Source organism: Trichomonas vaginalis, chromosome III (genome assembly GCF_026262505.1).
Source record: "Trichomonas vaginalis G3 chromosome III, whole genome shotgun sequence".
NCBI lineage: Eukaryota > Parabasalia > Trichomonadida > Trichomonadidae > Trichomonas > Trichomonas vaginalis.
Genome location: NC_067205.1, coordinates 19,262,683 through 19,275,755, shown reverse-complemented (window position 1 = coordinate 19,275,755; position 13,073 = coordinate 19,262,683). Strand labels below are relative to the sequence as shown.

The window sequence follows — 13,073 nt, the reverse complement described above, 5'->3', positions numbered from 1 at the left end:
ATTATCCAAGAGAAGAATATTCTACAGTTGAGGATATGAGGTCATACAACTTGACATTAGATGCTATGAACTTTAACAACAACTTCACAACAACCATTAACCCTGAAATGCAAAGTTCTATTATGCCATATGTGAAAGTATGGACTCATACAGGAGGTCAAAAACTCAATATACAAATGGAGACCGTTCAAACTTTTGGCTTGGCATTCCATTTGCTGACTCAGAAGACTTTATGGGTGGTATTTCAACTGTTGGTACTGTACAAATACAATATACTGGTGACAGAGACGGTCCAGATGAATTGAAAGCAAAGAAGTTTACAAAACCAATAGCACTTTTCACGGAAGATGCTCTTTGAAGATTCGTTCGATGAAACCTGCTGGGGCTCCTCAGATTGGCATAACGACAGCTTCCATCGAGCAGATTTTGGCAGCAGGTCAGTAAGTTGTTCTTGAACTGACTTCTCTCCGTCAAATATTGACAGTACGCCAGTTTTTGACATAATATTGTATTATAAACTTACCTTTAGAAATATCTGTAAGTTTTGAAGTTATATTTTTGTCTGCTTCAAGAACTTTCACCATTTCAGTTATACCAACTTTCTTTGCTTTATGAAAATATTTTGGTTCAGCAAAGACTGCTATTCTATAACATTTTCCATTGTTTGTATAAAGAACTATTCTGTCAATGTATTTGTATTGTTTTGTGTGTGTAAACTTTGTTTTGCTTCAATTCGAAGAGATACTCAAATACGTCCATCTTTTTATTCTAAGTAAAATGTCATTTCCGAAAAATAGAAGCGTAAGTGTTTCAAAAGGTTTAATGGCAGTGGCAGATGTGAAGTTAAATTCACCAACTCAAACAAACAGTCAAAGTGTTATTGTCAATGTCAAAGAAAGAGATGTTGAAGTGGGGAAACCATACGAAGACGAAGATGGTATAACAATTGTTCCTGTAAAAGAACAACCAACATACCCTGAAGTTAGCAGAGACTTAAGTTCTGTTGCAGATATTCGAAACGACTACCAACAACTGAAAGACAAACTTCAAACTCAGGAGAAGATTTGTCAAGCTTTAGGTATAATGTTAAACTTGGTCGAACACAACCCTGTAAAAGTGAACTCATATGTCATTGCACCTCATGAAGTTTTGAAAGAACTATTGAAACTTTTGACAGAGGCAGACGATATAAACATCAAAGAAATAGAACCCGACGTTAGTTGCTGTGGTGTTTCATATAATGTCATTGACAAGATATACGTTATGAAAGGAGGTGAAACGTTGAACTTAAAATATAGTTTCCCAGACGTTATAAAAATATTTGACGACCACAACATTTCATTAAAATTTATTTGCTAAGTAAATGGCAGAAGACACAATGGTTTATACTATTACGACTAAAAACCCTGAGTCATATAATTCTATAACAACAAACTTACAAAGTCCTCAAGGACGATATTGTAAACTAACCTTAAACACAATGACGACTAAAGCTTGTTTTGCTCTTTTGACACCAGAAGATTTTATTGTTGTGAATGGTAAAAAATACTCCTTTGAAGATACTTACTCAGATATACCACCAACAGGTTTTGTTGACTTATTTAATACTTTAAGTACGGGTGTAACATGTGCTGCAACTAGAGCAGGTTTCATTATGTTTGGATGTCCGACTGAGTTTACTATAAACAATATGAGCTATAATACAAAACTTATATCTGGTTTTTACTACCAACAGTTTCCTATAACAGGAAAAGGTGTCATACAAGGAATGTCTGTTCCATTGACTTTAAGTACACCTATTTTATATATTGTTTCAAACTTAGGTTCAAAGTGTTATTCGAATGTCGACAGAAACTACTATGACCAAAAGATACTTATGCGTATAAATAACACATTCTCTGCTGGTTTGCCTATTGTTCATTCGAATGCAGAGTTTTCAGCTTTAGTAAACTCAAACACTTTAGCAAACATAAACTTAACCTTAGTTGACGCAAACTTTGTTCCTGTAAAACTTTTATGTCCTATGTATTTGTCAATGACGGCAGAAAGTTTCGAATTGGAAGATGCAACTGGTGAAAGTATTGTATTACAAGAACAACTTCAACAACAAATAGCTCAAGAACAACAAATGCAACAAATGCAACAACAAAGTCAAGAATAAAAAAAATATTTTTTTTATTTTTATAAAAATGTACAGAATAGATGTTTCAGATTTTTATGACTTCCAAACATTCAGAAATATGTGTCCATTTCGAGACTATAACAAAGCAGTCGAGAATTTGAAACGTTTAGTCATTTATGTCGACTCTGCCCCAGAATGTTATGTTATGAAAGAATGGGATGTAGTCTTTAACAAACCTAAAGCGACAATAGTTTCAGAACAAGAATGTAGACAGAAACTTAAGAAAATAAAAGTCGTACAAGTTGGCATGAAGATGTTAGATGCTTGGGATATCTTATTGTCAAAACTTGAAGATTTTTCAGTTCGTGGTATAAAGTTTTATACACCATCTCCAAACTTCTATTCTATCTTCACTGGATATAAATATGAACAAGTAGAATGGAAAGAAAATATTATAGAAGCTTGGTTAGACCATGTCAAAGAAATTATATGCAATGGAAACGAAAAGGTTTATGAGTATATCTTATGTTGGTTTGCAAACATCTTACAACATCCAAGTGCTAAGAATGAAACTGCTCTCATTATAATTGGAAAACAAGGAACAGGTAAGAACACATTCTTTACAGATATCTTATGCAAACTGTTAGAGGGCTATTCGAACCCTAATATGACAAACTTAGAAAACATCTGCGGTAAATTTAACTCTTCAATAGAGAATATGAAACTTATAGTATGTAACGAACTTCAAAGTATAGATACAACAAAAGTTTTGAACTCAGATGCTTTGAAGAGTCTTATAACAGACAAAGTTGGAGTTGTTGAAAGAAAGTATAAAGACCAAAGAGTTTGTGAAAATGTTGCAAACTTCATTATGGTTTCAAACAATGCTGTTCCGATGAAGTTAGAAAGTTCTGACAGAAGATATGTAGTTGTCAGAACGTCAGATTCTCATATGCAAGATACAGAATATTTTGACGCTTTGTCAGAAACTTTGACATCTGACTTTTACAACCACTTGTTCTCATATTTTATGACATTAGATATTTCAAAGTTCAATCCAAGACAAATTCCACATACCGAAGAGAGACAAACATTGTTAGAAGCAAACAAGAGTGTATATGAACTGTTCATAGATGAAACTGACTTTGAGTGTTTAGATGAAAGGTCATTGTACGATTCGTATAAACAATATTGTCAAGAATATGGTTATATGACAGCGTCTAAACGAACATTCTTGGCAAATGTCAAAAGTCTTTTAGACGTACAGAATGGTGTATATACAAAGAAAAATTTTTCTGAGTAAATTTAAAAAAAAATATTTTTTTTATCCGATAGAAAAGATGACAAAATTCATCTCAGTAAACAAGTACATGTCAGGACTTAAAGAAGAACTAGACCCATTCACATATTTGAATGTTTACTTCTACCATTTTGAAAAGTCTTCATTCAGCAAAGTTTGGAACATCGAACCAGTTAAGTTTGCTATTGTGACTAAAAATGGTGCGAAATTTGAAGACTTAGACATAGAAGGTTTGTTAACAGTCAAAGAAAGTTTTGACAGAAGGTTTTCAAACCTTAAAGAAGGCAAAGCATACAAACTTGTTATACCTTATGAACCAAAGAAAGCAGACGACTATGAATATTATGAGTCTAAGATAGTTGAAGTTCAAGGTAAATTGGGTAAAAAGATTTTAGAGTCTAAGCCAGTGTTTGCTCCTAAAGAGGAAGAGAACATTGACATTGACCCAGAAATGTTCTAAAAATAAAATTTTATTTTTACATGTCAAATTTCTTCTTCTCTGGCTCGGGTTCTTTCTTCTCTTCTTCTACTTTCTTTTCTTTCTTTTCTTTCTTCTTCTTTTCTGGTGGAGTTATGTCAAACTTCTCAGAACCATATTTTTGTAAAAGTTCTTTGTCCTTTAATAGCTCTTCTATTCTGTTTTCTATTTCATCTTCAAGAACAGTGCATGTGTCTTCTTTGCATTCTAAGAAGTTTTGTTGGACTTCATCTCTCCAAGAGGCGTCATCTCTGTCAACAAGTCTGTCATTGACAAATTTTAAGACTGCTCTGCTTAATGTTTTATGGTTCTTGTCATATTCCCAGAAACAGAACTTTAGAACAAATTCACCTTTCTTGTTTACACTATGTAAGATTTTATGGTCTACAGATGTTTTGCTGTCAAAAAGTTTGTCTCGAATATAGATAGCGAAATCGCTAGACATTTTCTAAAAGATAAAAATTTTAATTTTTCTAAAAATATGTTAGAAAAAAAGTTTGCTGACATTGACAAAAAATTTGAGAATGTTTTAAATAAGAACAAGAGGAAGTTGGAAAATGCTCAGATAAAACCCATACATGACAAGTTCTTATTTGCTCAGAATGGTATAACAGGTCTAATTGCACCACCTGGGTCGGGTAAGACTTTCACTTATCTTAAAATGGCTGCACAACAACAAGAACTAGATGAGAAGAACCCATTCTATGAGTTAGTAGTCATTTGTAGTACTTCTGGTCAATTTGACCAAACCGTCAATTCGTTCAAAGAGATTATAAAGAAGTCTAAGTTAGTATGTATAAAAGACTCTGAGTTGTTAGATTGGATAAAGAAGTACCAAAGAAGAGTTTTGAAGTATAATGCTATAAATGAGTATATAAATTCTAAGTTTAAAGACCCAAATGAGGAAATGCAGAGAATATTAGAGAAGAAACACTTCAGAAACAAACAGAAAGAGATAGAATACATTTCGAAGAAATTGCAATCTTACGATTGGAAAACGTACCCTCATAGATGTCTTCTTATCTTAGATGACTTTGCTTCTCATCCTTTGTTAAAGAATAGAGAACAAGACATGTGTCGAATTCTTAAGAAGCTCAGACACTTTAACATTTCAGTTGTCATTTGTGTACAGACAGCAAAGAGTTTAAGTAAGGATGTAAAGAGAATACTTACTGACATTGTACTTTTCCCCGGATTGTCCGAAGACGATTTCATGGAACTTATGAAAGAGTCCATGGCAGGTAAGTTTGACAGACATGAACTATGGGAGAAGTACAAAGTCATACAAGACCCTCATACTTCTTTCAGAATTCATATCTACGCAAACAAAGTTCAAATTGTAAAAAGTCAAGCGTAAAAATAAAGAGTTCATTTACTCTGCTTGTTTGAAGTTGTCAAAATACTCTGTTATTTTTTCCTTTAACAATGGCAAATCTTCTTTGAAGGTAAGAATTGTACAACCTTTAATATCATAGTGTGTTTGAGGTAACGTATCTTGAACTATTTGTTTCACATCTTCATTCGGTGTCATTGAAATCGGTAAGTTTTCGCGATAGAACCAATTTCTGTCAGATTTGTAAATCTTAGCAAGGTCGTAAAAGCTTTTGTTGTTTCTTCTGACTAAATGCAACATAACCATATCTCTGTCTTCTTCATTTTCCATCTCTTCAGTATAAATCATATACTTATAGTTCTTTTCCTTTCCTTTTGGTACCGAACGTGGTATTCTTTTCTGAAGGCTTTTGTCTTTTGCTTCAATGACTTCATCTTTTGCTTCAAGCTTGTTTTCTATCTCTTCACGTTCTTGTCTATGAATTTCATCTAACATCATGAAAATATAACAAGCATAACGAGGTGAAGCCCACATTGCAACAGCATTTACAAGAAGTCTATGTACATACCAGCCTCTCAAACCATTTGACAAATTTTTACGATTTTCGTACGGAATCTCGACCCTCGGTTTTTCGAGGGTCGCAAACATATGAGGAAATTCTTCTAAAAGTTCTTTTGTCTGTTGGTTTTCAAACCAATGATATGCTTGCTTTGTAGAACGAAGAGCATTCAAAATACTTTGCATTTGGTACATATCGTCTTTGACCGAACGAATGAGACGGAGTTGTTTGTTAAACTGTATGTACTCATATTCTTCATTTATAGCTTCATGGACTATAACTGTTGTTGTGTTCTCGGTTGTTGACATATCTGTCTTTACATACAAAATAAAAAAAATATTTTATAAAAAATTAGCGTTATTTCCTGACTTTCACAAAAGACCAAAAATAAACGCTTTACATGTATTTTTCAGCAACTTCGTCAAATAATTTTATAGCTTTATCTATCTCATCTACTTCAAACGTTTCTTTACCTTTTATGGGAGCACCATACATTTTCTCAAACTTTTCAAGTAGTTCTGTTTCTGCAGCTCTCATATCATTAGCAAACACAACCTTGACTCTATTGACTGTACTGTCATATCTTTGAGTTATATTATATGTTCTTCCTATCTTATATCTTTTTGTATTGAAGTCCTTCGGTTTCTGAACGATGTAAAGTAAGCCTTCACTGCAACGTTCCGTATCGAATGAACCATATGTTATGAAGTTATATCCAACAACTGGGTCTAACCATAACAAAACTATTGGTATAAGACTTTTGTCTATAAGATATGCTGTAGTTCCATGAAATGCTACTGATATCATAAGCTCAGGATTTCTTGTCAAAAATTTCTGAGTAGAAGCAATTCTAACCCAGTCCTTCGGTTTCTTTCCAAATGGAGATAAAATGTCTGACAAAGAATATTTGTTGTATTTCTTTGAGTATCTTACGTTTAAATCACATATTCTAACCATTTTGGTGTCATTGTCTATCTTTCTAACTGTTTCAAACTCAACCTTTGTCATTTTCTGTCTTTACATACAAGATAAAAAATATTTTTTTAAAAAAACTAACGTTATTTTTTTTATTTTGTATAAAAGATATGATTTCAGGGATTTTTTTTACGAAGTGTCAAAGTTCACTTCGTAAAAAATAACAGTTATATAATGAAATTTGGTCATTTTTTTCAGCAAAAATATATTTTAGGGTAGATGGTTAGATCTCACCCGTTTTCTCACCTGTTTTTTCACCCTCTTGAATTTTCATGAATTTCCTTAAGATAGAAAAAAACTAACGTTATTTTTTTTATTTTGTATAAAAGATATGATTTCAGGGATTTTTTTTACGAAGTGTCAAAGTTCACTTCGTAAAAAATAACAGTTATATAATGAAATTTGGTCATTTTTTTCATGTCAGAAGACTCGAAGGTGCAACACTTCCAAAATACCGACGAACTCAGAAGAGCAGCATGGCAAATTTTCACGATTTTCATGAGTTTTAGGCGACCCCGAAAAAAGTCTGGGTCGCTGTGCTTCACGATTTTCATAGAGTTTTGGCGACCGGGTTTTTTTACCTACTCGCTGTTCTTCACTGTTTTCAGAAAAAAGTCTGTCTCGCTGTTTTTCACGATTTTCATAGAGTTTTATGCTAGACCGAAAAAAGTCGGTCTAGAGAAATTTCACTCAAAAGTTCTTGTGTGCTTTGGTTTTTGAACCAATGTCTGTATGTTTGGTTTCTGAACGATGTAAAGTAAGCCTTCACTGCAACTGCATTTACTAATAGTCTATGTACATACCAACCTCTTAAATTTATTGGCAAATTCTTGCGATTTTCGTACGGAATCTCTACCCTCGGTTTTTCGAGGGTAGCAAGCATATGAGGAAATTCATGAAATTTGGTCATTTTTTTCAGCAAAAATATATTTTAGGGTAGATGGTTAGATCTCACCCGTTTTCTCACCTCTTTTTTCACCCCAGTTATTTTATAAGTGTTTTACATGGTAAACGTTATTTTTTAAATTTTGTGAAAACTCAACGGTTTGACACATGCCATATGTCATTTTACTCAGAATTTTATACAGAATTCAATAAAAATAAAGTTTATGTTAGCATGTTAGATCTAACACGTTTTCTAACCACTTTTCTAACATAACTATTTACAAGCGTTTTACATGGTATATGTTGCGATGGTTCATGACTTTAAACAATTTTGTGGCTTCGATTTCTTCTTTTAGTACATCGAATGTTTTCACAATGCCGAATGTTTCTTTATATTTCTTCTTGACATCTGAAAGAAGGAAATCGTCAGCTGTTGGATAGTTTTTGTTTAGAAATGCTAACATGTCCATTTTGTTTTCTGCTGGTTTCTCTGCTTCTTTCTTTAAGTCTGCATAGTCGTTTCTCATTCTTTCTATCTCTTTGACGGAGTAGTTATATCTCCTCATTGCTGCTTTACATTTAGAACATTGCGGGTTCATTTTTGCGTTATATTCTGAAACCTTACCTGCTAAAACAACTAAGGCGTCAATGGTTTTCTTTAACTCAAAAGCTGCTGGTTTTATTTGTTTGTTCCATATTTTACATCTTTTATCTTTATCTCTTATCTGCCATACACATTCAGCAACTAACGAAACAAAGTTGTCGTAGGTCTTAAATTCTTCAGATTTATATATGTCAGAAACATTCTTATATACCATGTCGCAATCTTTGTCCATAACCTTATGGTTGCAATGAAATCCTAGAAACTCATAGTTTACCTTTCGTATGAACTTCTTTATTTCTACTGAGTCAGTTGGTTTCACTTCAATTTCATCGAATTCAGGAATAGTGAGCTTTTGTTGTTGGATTTCAGGCAATTTGGGTAAATGTTCCACCGGGTCCTGCATGTCGTAAAGATACTGTTCATTTTGTTCATCTTTCGCACAACAGTCCAAAGTACTTGTTAAAAGTTCCTGCTTTATCTTCTGGATTTCTGTTTCAAAAGTATATGAAGAAGGAATGAAGCTTTTCATTTCTACTAACATAGATGTTGGATTCATGACTAACGAGTTTGGTGCTGTTGTTTGAATTGTTGTTGCTTCGACTGACATTTCTGTTCTTTTATACAAAATAAAAAAAAATAAAAAAATAAAACTAACTTTATTTTTTATTTCGGGAAAATTCATGAAAATTCAAGAGGGTAGAAATGAGGTTAGAAAACAGGTTAGATCTAACCTTCTACCCTAAATTATATTTTTGGGTCCTTTACGCTCATTACGATGAAGAAGTCTTGACAAAACATTTACGAAGAAGTCTTGACAAAACATTTACGAAGAAGTCATGACAAAACATTTACGAAGAAGTCATGACAAAACATTTACGAAGAAGTCATGACAAAACATTTACGAAGAAGTCATGACAAAACATTTACGAAGAAGTCATGACAAAACATTTACGAAGAAGTCTTGACAAAACATTTACGAAGAAGTCATGAAAATTCAAGAGGGTAGAAAACAGGTTAGAAAACAGGTTAGATCTAACCTTCTACCCGACATTCTCGTCAAATACAAAAAAATACAAAAAATGACACTTTTTCATTATATAACTGTTATTTTTTGACGAAGTGAACGTTTGCACTTCGTCAAAAAAATCCCTGAAATCATATCTTTTATACAAAAAAATACAAAAAAATGACACTTTTTCATTAGATAACTGTTATTTTTTGACGAAGTGAACGTTTGCACTTCGTCAAAAAAATCCCTGAAATCATATCTTACATACAAAAAAATACAAAAAAAATGACACTAACTTTATTTTTTCTATCTTAAGGAAATTCATGAAAATTCATGATTTTCGAGAGTTTTAGACCATGTTAGAAAACAGGTGAGAAAACAGGTTAGATCTAACCTTCTACCCTAAATTATATTTTTGGGTCCTTTACACTCATTACGAAGAAGTCTTGACAAAACATTTACGAAGAAGTCATGACAAAACATTTACGAAGAAGTCATGACAAAACATTTACGAAGAAGTCATGACAAATTCAAGAGGTGAAAAAAGAGGTGAAAAAACAGGTGAGATCTAACCATCTACCCTAAATTATATTTTTGGGTCCTTTACACTCATTACGAAGAAGTCTTGACAAAACATTTACGAAGAAGTCATGAAAATTCAAGAGGGTAGAAAACAGGTTAGAAAACAGGTTAGATCTAACCTTCTACCCGACATTCTCGTCAAATACAAAAAAATACAAAAAATGACACTTTTTCATTATATAACTGTTATTTTTTGACGAAGTGAACGTTTGCACTTCGTCAAAAAAATCCCTGAAATCATATCTTTACATACAAAATAAAACTAACTTTATTTTTTATTTCGGGAAAATTCATGAAAATTCAAGAGGTGAAAAAAGAGGTTAGAAAACAGGTTAGATCTAACCTCTTCACCTAAATTATATTTTTGGTCCGGGAACAACTTTCTCTCAATTGGAGCTGTAGCATACTCTTTGCGTAAGCAGTTCAGACCTTCTTCGAACTCTTGGTCTCTCTTCGATTTGGATTGAGATTGGAATTGCTGGGGTGGAGCTTGCTGGAACATCCAAGGGTTGGGGCAGTAAGGCATAGGCAGAGGAGGGTAGTTCGGGAAGCCTTGTGGTGGGTAGTAACCTTGAAGTGGAAATTGGTAGAAATTCGGAGGTACTTGCTGGAACTGAGGTTGCTGAGGAGACTGTTGTGGTTCTTTAGGTTCCTCTGGTTTGGGAATGGACTCGGTTGGTGGGACGTCAGTCATCTGTTTGTGTCCTGTCGGAAGGAAAAACTTTTTCTGTCGGAAGGAAAAACTTTTTCTGTCGGAAGGAAAAACTTTTTCTGTCGGAAGGAAAAACTTTTTCTGTCGGAAGGAAAAACTTTTTCTGAAGTTCGACCAAAAAGTTCTCAATTTTCGAAAATTTGAATGGTTTACGGACGGACAACTGGAAAATTTTTTCTTGTCGGAAGGAAAAATTTTTTCTGTCGGAAGGAAAAACTTTTTCCAGTTGTCGGGAAAATATTTTCCTGTCGGATGGAAGGACTCGGAATGCCAGAAGGATTTGACGAGGCAATTTACCTAATTTAAATTAACGACTGCGTAAAAGACTACTTGCGCAAGGTCATGAAGCCCAAGGTCAAGTTCACCACTATTTCTGGAAGGGCTGCCTTGAATCTCGAGACTTCGACCGGAATTCCAATTCAAATACCAGAAAACACTCCTTTCGACGACATAAAGGACGCCAAAAGAGAAGCTCTTGTTAAGTTCCTAAACAAACGTCCTTGGATAAAAATACCAAACAAGGAGAACCCCCTACCCCATATGAAATTGGCAATTCAGTCTCTCCTTCACTTCTCGGGTCAACCATTCTACATAACCTGTGAAGGCGACATCCAACCAGTTCAGTAAACATCTCATTTTAACTTCACTTTTTTATGTTTTTTGTGAAAGTGTCAAAAATAAATTGTTTTCATGACAAATTCACGATGTTAGAAATGAGGTTAGAAAACGTGTTAGATCTAACATGCTACCCTAAAAGTATTTTTCAATACTTTTTCAGCACTTTTCCGTAGTTATATATGAAAGACAATTCGAGATAAAAGTCATAGTACAATGGAATAATATGTTGCACACCATTTGTTGTGAACCAAACTTGAAAGTCAGAGAAACTGTTACTAGGTGGTTCGTAGAATTTAGAAGCAAAGTCATAAAAGTCCTTACCAATACATAGAAAACTATTGTTGCTTGAACTGAAACTTGCATGACACATAACATTTTGAGGGTCGAACACATTTCTATAAACTGTCAATCTGCTGGTGGAAGTATAAATTTAAATGGACCATCTGGTGGTAATGGTTCGTTCTGGTTTAGTAACCGAAGAAATTGTGCCCAAGAACGTTTGTCTACTTTCCAAAATAAAACTCTGTATCTCTTGGAGGGTTAATTTCAATCTTTTGAAATGAAACGGTGGAGTTCATCTTGTCATATTCTAGTTTCAGATAGTATGTTCAATTTAGTAAAGAGTCGTATTTTTCTTGAAATTCCCAATAATATTTGTTTATTTGAGTTTGAAAGCATTTAGAGTTTTCTCAAGACTTTCGCCTGAACGAACTGTAAAGATCCTCATTTCGTCAAATTTGTCTATTAGACCATCAGAACCTTTATACTGCCATGAAATATACTGCGAACATAAATGCGTTAGTTCTATTTGAAAACAAAACTCTTCTAAATCCTATTGCCTTTGCATCTGAAGGACTTTGAAGCCAACGAATTGGATAGTCAAACCTGTATGCTCGGGATGAAATTTCTTCATCTGAAATAGTCCTACCAGCATTTGTAAAGATATAGTCTAACGGTTTTGTATCTGCTACTTTTGTTCTTTGTTTTTCAACCTGAAGCATTTAATATATGTAAAAATATATTGTTTTAAAATGGTATGCCATTTCATATTTCTCATCTAACAAACAAGTTTCCCAACGGTCTTCTCCAACAAACTCAGCGTACATTTCAAATAAAATAAAAAAATATTTTTTTCTTTACTTTACATAACCGCCTGCTGCCATAAGTCTTTGACGCCAACCCATACCAGCTAATGAAGGTTGACTTGGTTTAGGTTGGAAACTAAACTTTGGTTTTGGTTTATCTTCAGTTTTTGGTTTTTCTTCTTCTATCGGTTTTTCGTCACTTTTCGGTTCCTCTGACTTTACTTCACTTGCAGGAACAGTTGTGTCGTCAACATCTTCATAAATATCATATGCCATTTGTTTTTGTTTTCCTTTCAACTTTTTGTGTTTGTTGTATAGTTTAGAATATTTCGACTCTAAGTCAATGAGATGTTCTATAATGAACTGTTGGTCAGTGAAGTAAACTTTTCCATCTGTTGTCTCGAAAGCTCCTTCAGACTTCAATATTTTATTTGTGAGAGTCTGTTTCTTTTTTGAGATACTAGCCGTTCCATTTTTATGAAAAGTGACTTTATAGTTAGGGTTTGTATTCCAGACCTGGCACTTTCTATTATTGAATTTTTCTCTTCATCTGTAAGTTCTTTGACGGGTTTTGACAATGGTTCTGAACTTTTTGTTTGTGGTGTCAAATCTACCGTTTCAACTTCTTCGGTCATTTCATCTCAGTAAAAAAATTTAGTTTGGTTTGTTTTCAACTGGTTGTTTAGGTTTTTTAAGTCGGTCTAAAACTTCCTGAGGTATAGGAAGAACTTGACAAACACGTGGTGTAACTGCTGGAAGTCGACAAATCCATCTTGAACCCATTTGTCTCAATGCTGTATTGTTCATTTCA

General features: G+C 33.6%; 11 protein-coding genes and 1 pseudogene across 12 annotated transcripts, besides 1 other annotated feature; 6 read left to right on the top strand and 6 right to left on the bottom strand.

Moving 5' to 3' along the window:
• Positions 1–13,073: part of a mobile genetic element that runs on past the window's edge.
• Positions 823–1,325, top strand: TVAGG3_0729670 (protein of unknown function, DUF4106 family; the record flags this gene model as incomplete). The annotated part of the gene is made up of 1 exon (XM_051244468.1): positions 823–1,325. A coding segment is annotated over one exon (503 nt), but the record flags the coding sequence as incomplete, so codon positions are not given.
• Positions 1,769–2,161, top strand: TVAGG3_0729660 (uncharacterized protein; the record flags this gene model as incomplete). Its single annotated transcript, XM_051244467.1, has 1 exon — positions 1,769–2,161. One exon carries the CDS (start codon positions 1,769–1,771, stop codon positions 2,159–2,161), a length of 393 nt encoding a protein of 130 aa, XP_051091054.1.
• TVAGG3_0729650 (Poxvirus D5 protein-like family) lies at positions 2,994–3,425 on the top strand (the record flags this gene model as incomplete). Its single annotated transcript, XM_051244466.1, has 1 exon — positions 2,994–3,425. One exon carries the CDS (start codon positions 2,994–2,996, stop codon positions 3,423–3,425), a length of 432 nt encoding a protein of 143 aa, XP_051091053.1.
• On the top strand, positions 3,463–3,882 carry TVAGG3_0729640 (protein of unknown function, DUF4108 family; the record flags this gene model as incomplete). Its single annotated transcript, XM_051244465.1, has 1 exon — positions 3,463–3,882. One exon carries the CDS (start codon positions 3,463–3,465, stop codon positions 3,880–3,882), a length of 420 nt encoding a protein of 139 aa, XP_051091052.1.
• Positions 3,899–4,345, bottom strand: TVAGG3_0729630 (uncharacterized protein; the record flags this gene model as incomplete). Its single annotated transcript, XM_051244464.1, has 1 exon — positions 3,899–4,345. The coding sequence occupies one exon, from the start codon at positions 4,343–4,345 to the stop codon at positions 3,899–3,901; it is 447 nt and encodes a 148-aa protein (XP_051091051.1).
• On the top strand, positions 4,562–5,090 carry TVAGG3_0729620 (protein of unknown function, DUF4106 family; the record flags this gene model as incomplete). The annotated part of the gene is made up of 1 exon (XM_051244463.1): positions 4,562–5,090. A coding segment is annotated over one exon (529 nt), but the record flags the coding sequence as incomplete, so codon positions are not given.
• On the bottom strand, positions 5,273–6,100 carry TVAGG3_0729610 (KilA, N-terminal/APSES-type HTH, DNA-binding family; the record flags this gene model as incomplete). The annotated part of the gene is made up of 1 exon (XM_051244462.1): positions 5,273–6,100. The coding sequence occupies one exon, from the start codon at positions 6,098–6,100 to the stop codon at positions 5,273–5,275; it is 828 nt and encodes a 275-aa protein (XP_051091049.1).
• On the bottom strand, positions 6,189–6,800 carry TVAGG3_0729600 (organellar and viral DNA polymerase type B; the record flags this gene model as incomplete). The annotated part of the gene is made up of 1 exon (XM_051244461.1): positions 6,189–6,800. The coding sequence occupies one exon, from the start codon at positions 6,798–6,800 to the stop codon at positions 6,189–6,191; it is 612 nt and encodes a 203-aa protein (XP_051091048.1).
• TVAGG3_0729590 (organellar and viral DNA polymerase type B) lies at positions 8,356–8,863 on the bottom strand (the record flags this gene model as incomplete). Its single annotated transcript, XM_051244460.1, has 1 exon — positions 8,356–8,863. A coding segment is annotated over one exon (508 nt), but the record flags the coding sequence as incomplete, so codon positions are not given.
• Positions 10,116–10,541, bottom strand: TVAGG3_0729580 (uncharacterized protein; the record flags this gene model as incomplete). Its single annotated transcript, XM_051244459.1, has 1 exon — positions 10,116–10,541. The coding sequence occupies one exon, from the start codon at positions 10,539–10,541 to the stop codon at positions 10,116–10,118; it is 426 nt and encodes a 141-aa protein (XP_051091046.1).
• On the top strand, positions 10,812–11,186 carry TVAGG3_0729570 (annotated as a pseudogene). The gene has a single exon. A coding segment is annotated over exon 1 (375 nt).
• On the bottom strand, positions 12,917–13,069 carry TVAGG3_0729560 (uncharacterized protein; the record flags this gene model as incomplete). Its single annotated transcript, XM_051244458.1, has 1 exon — positions 12,917–13,069. The coding sequence occupies one exon, from the start codon at positions 13,067–13,069 to the stop codon at positions 12,917–12,919; it is 153 nt and encodes a 50-aa protein (XP_051091045.1).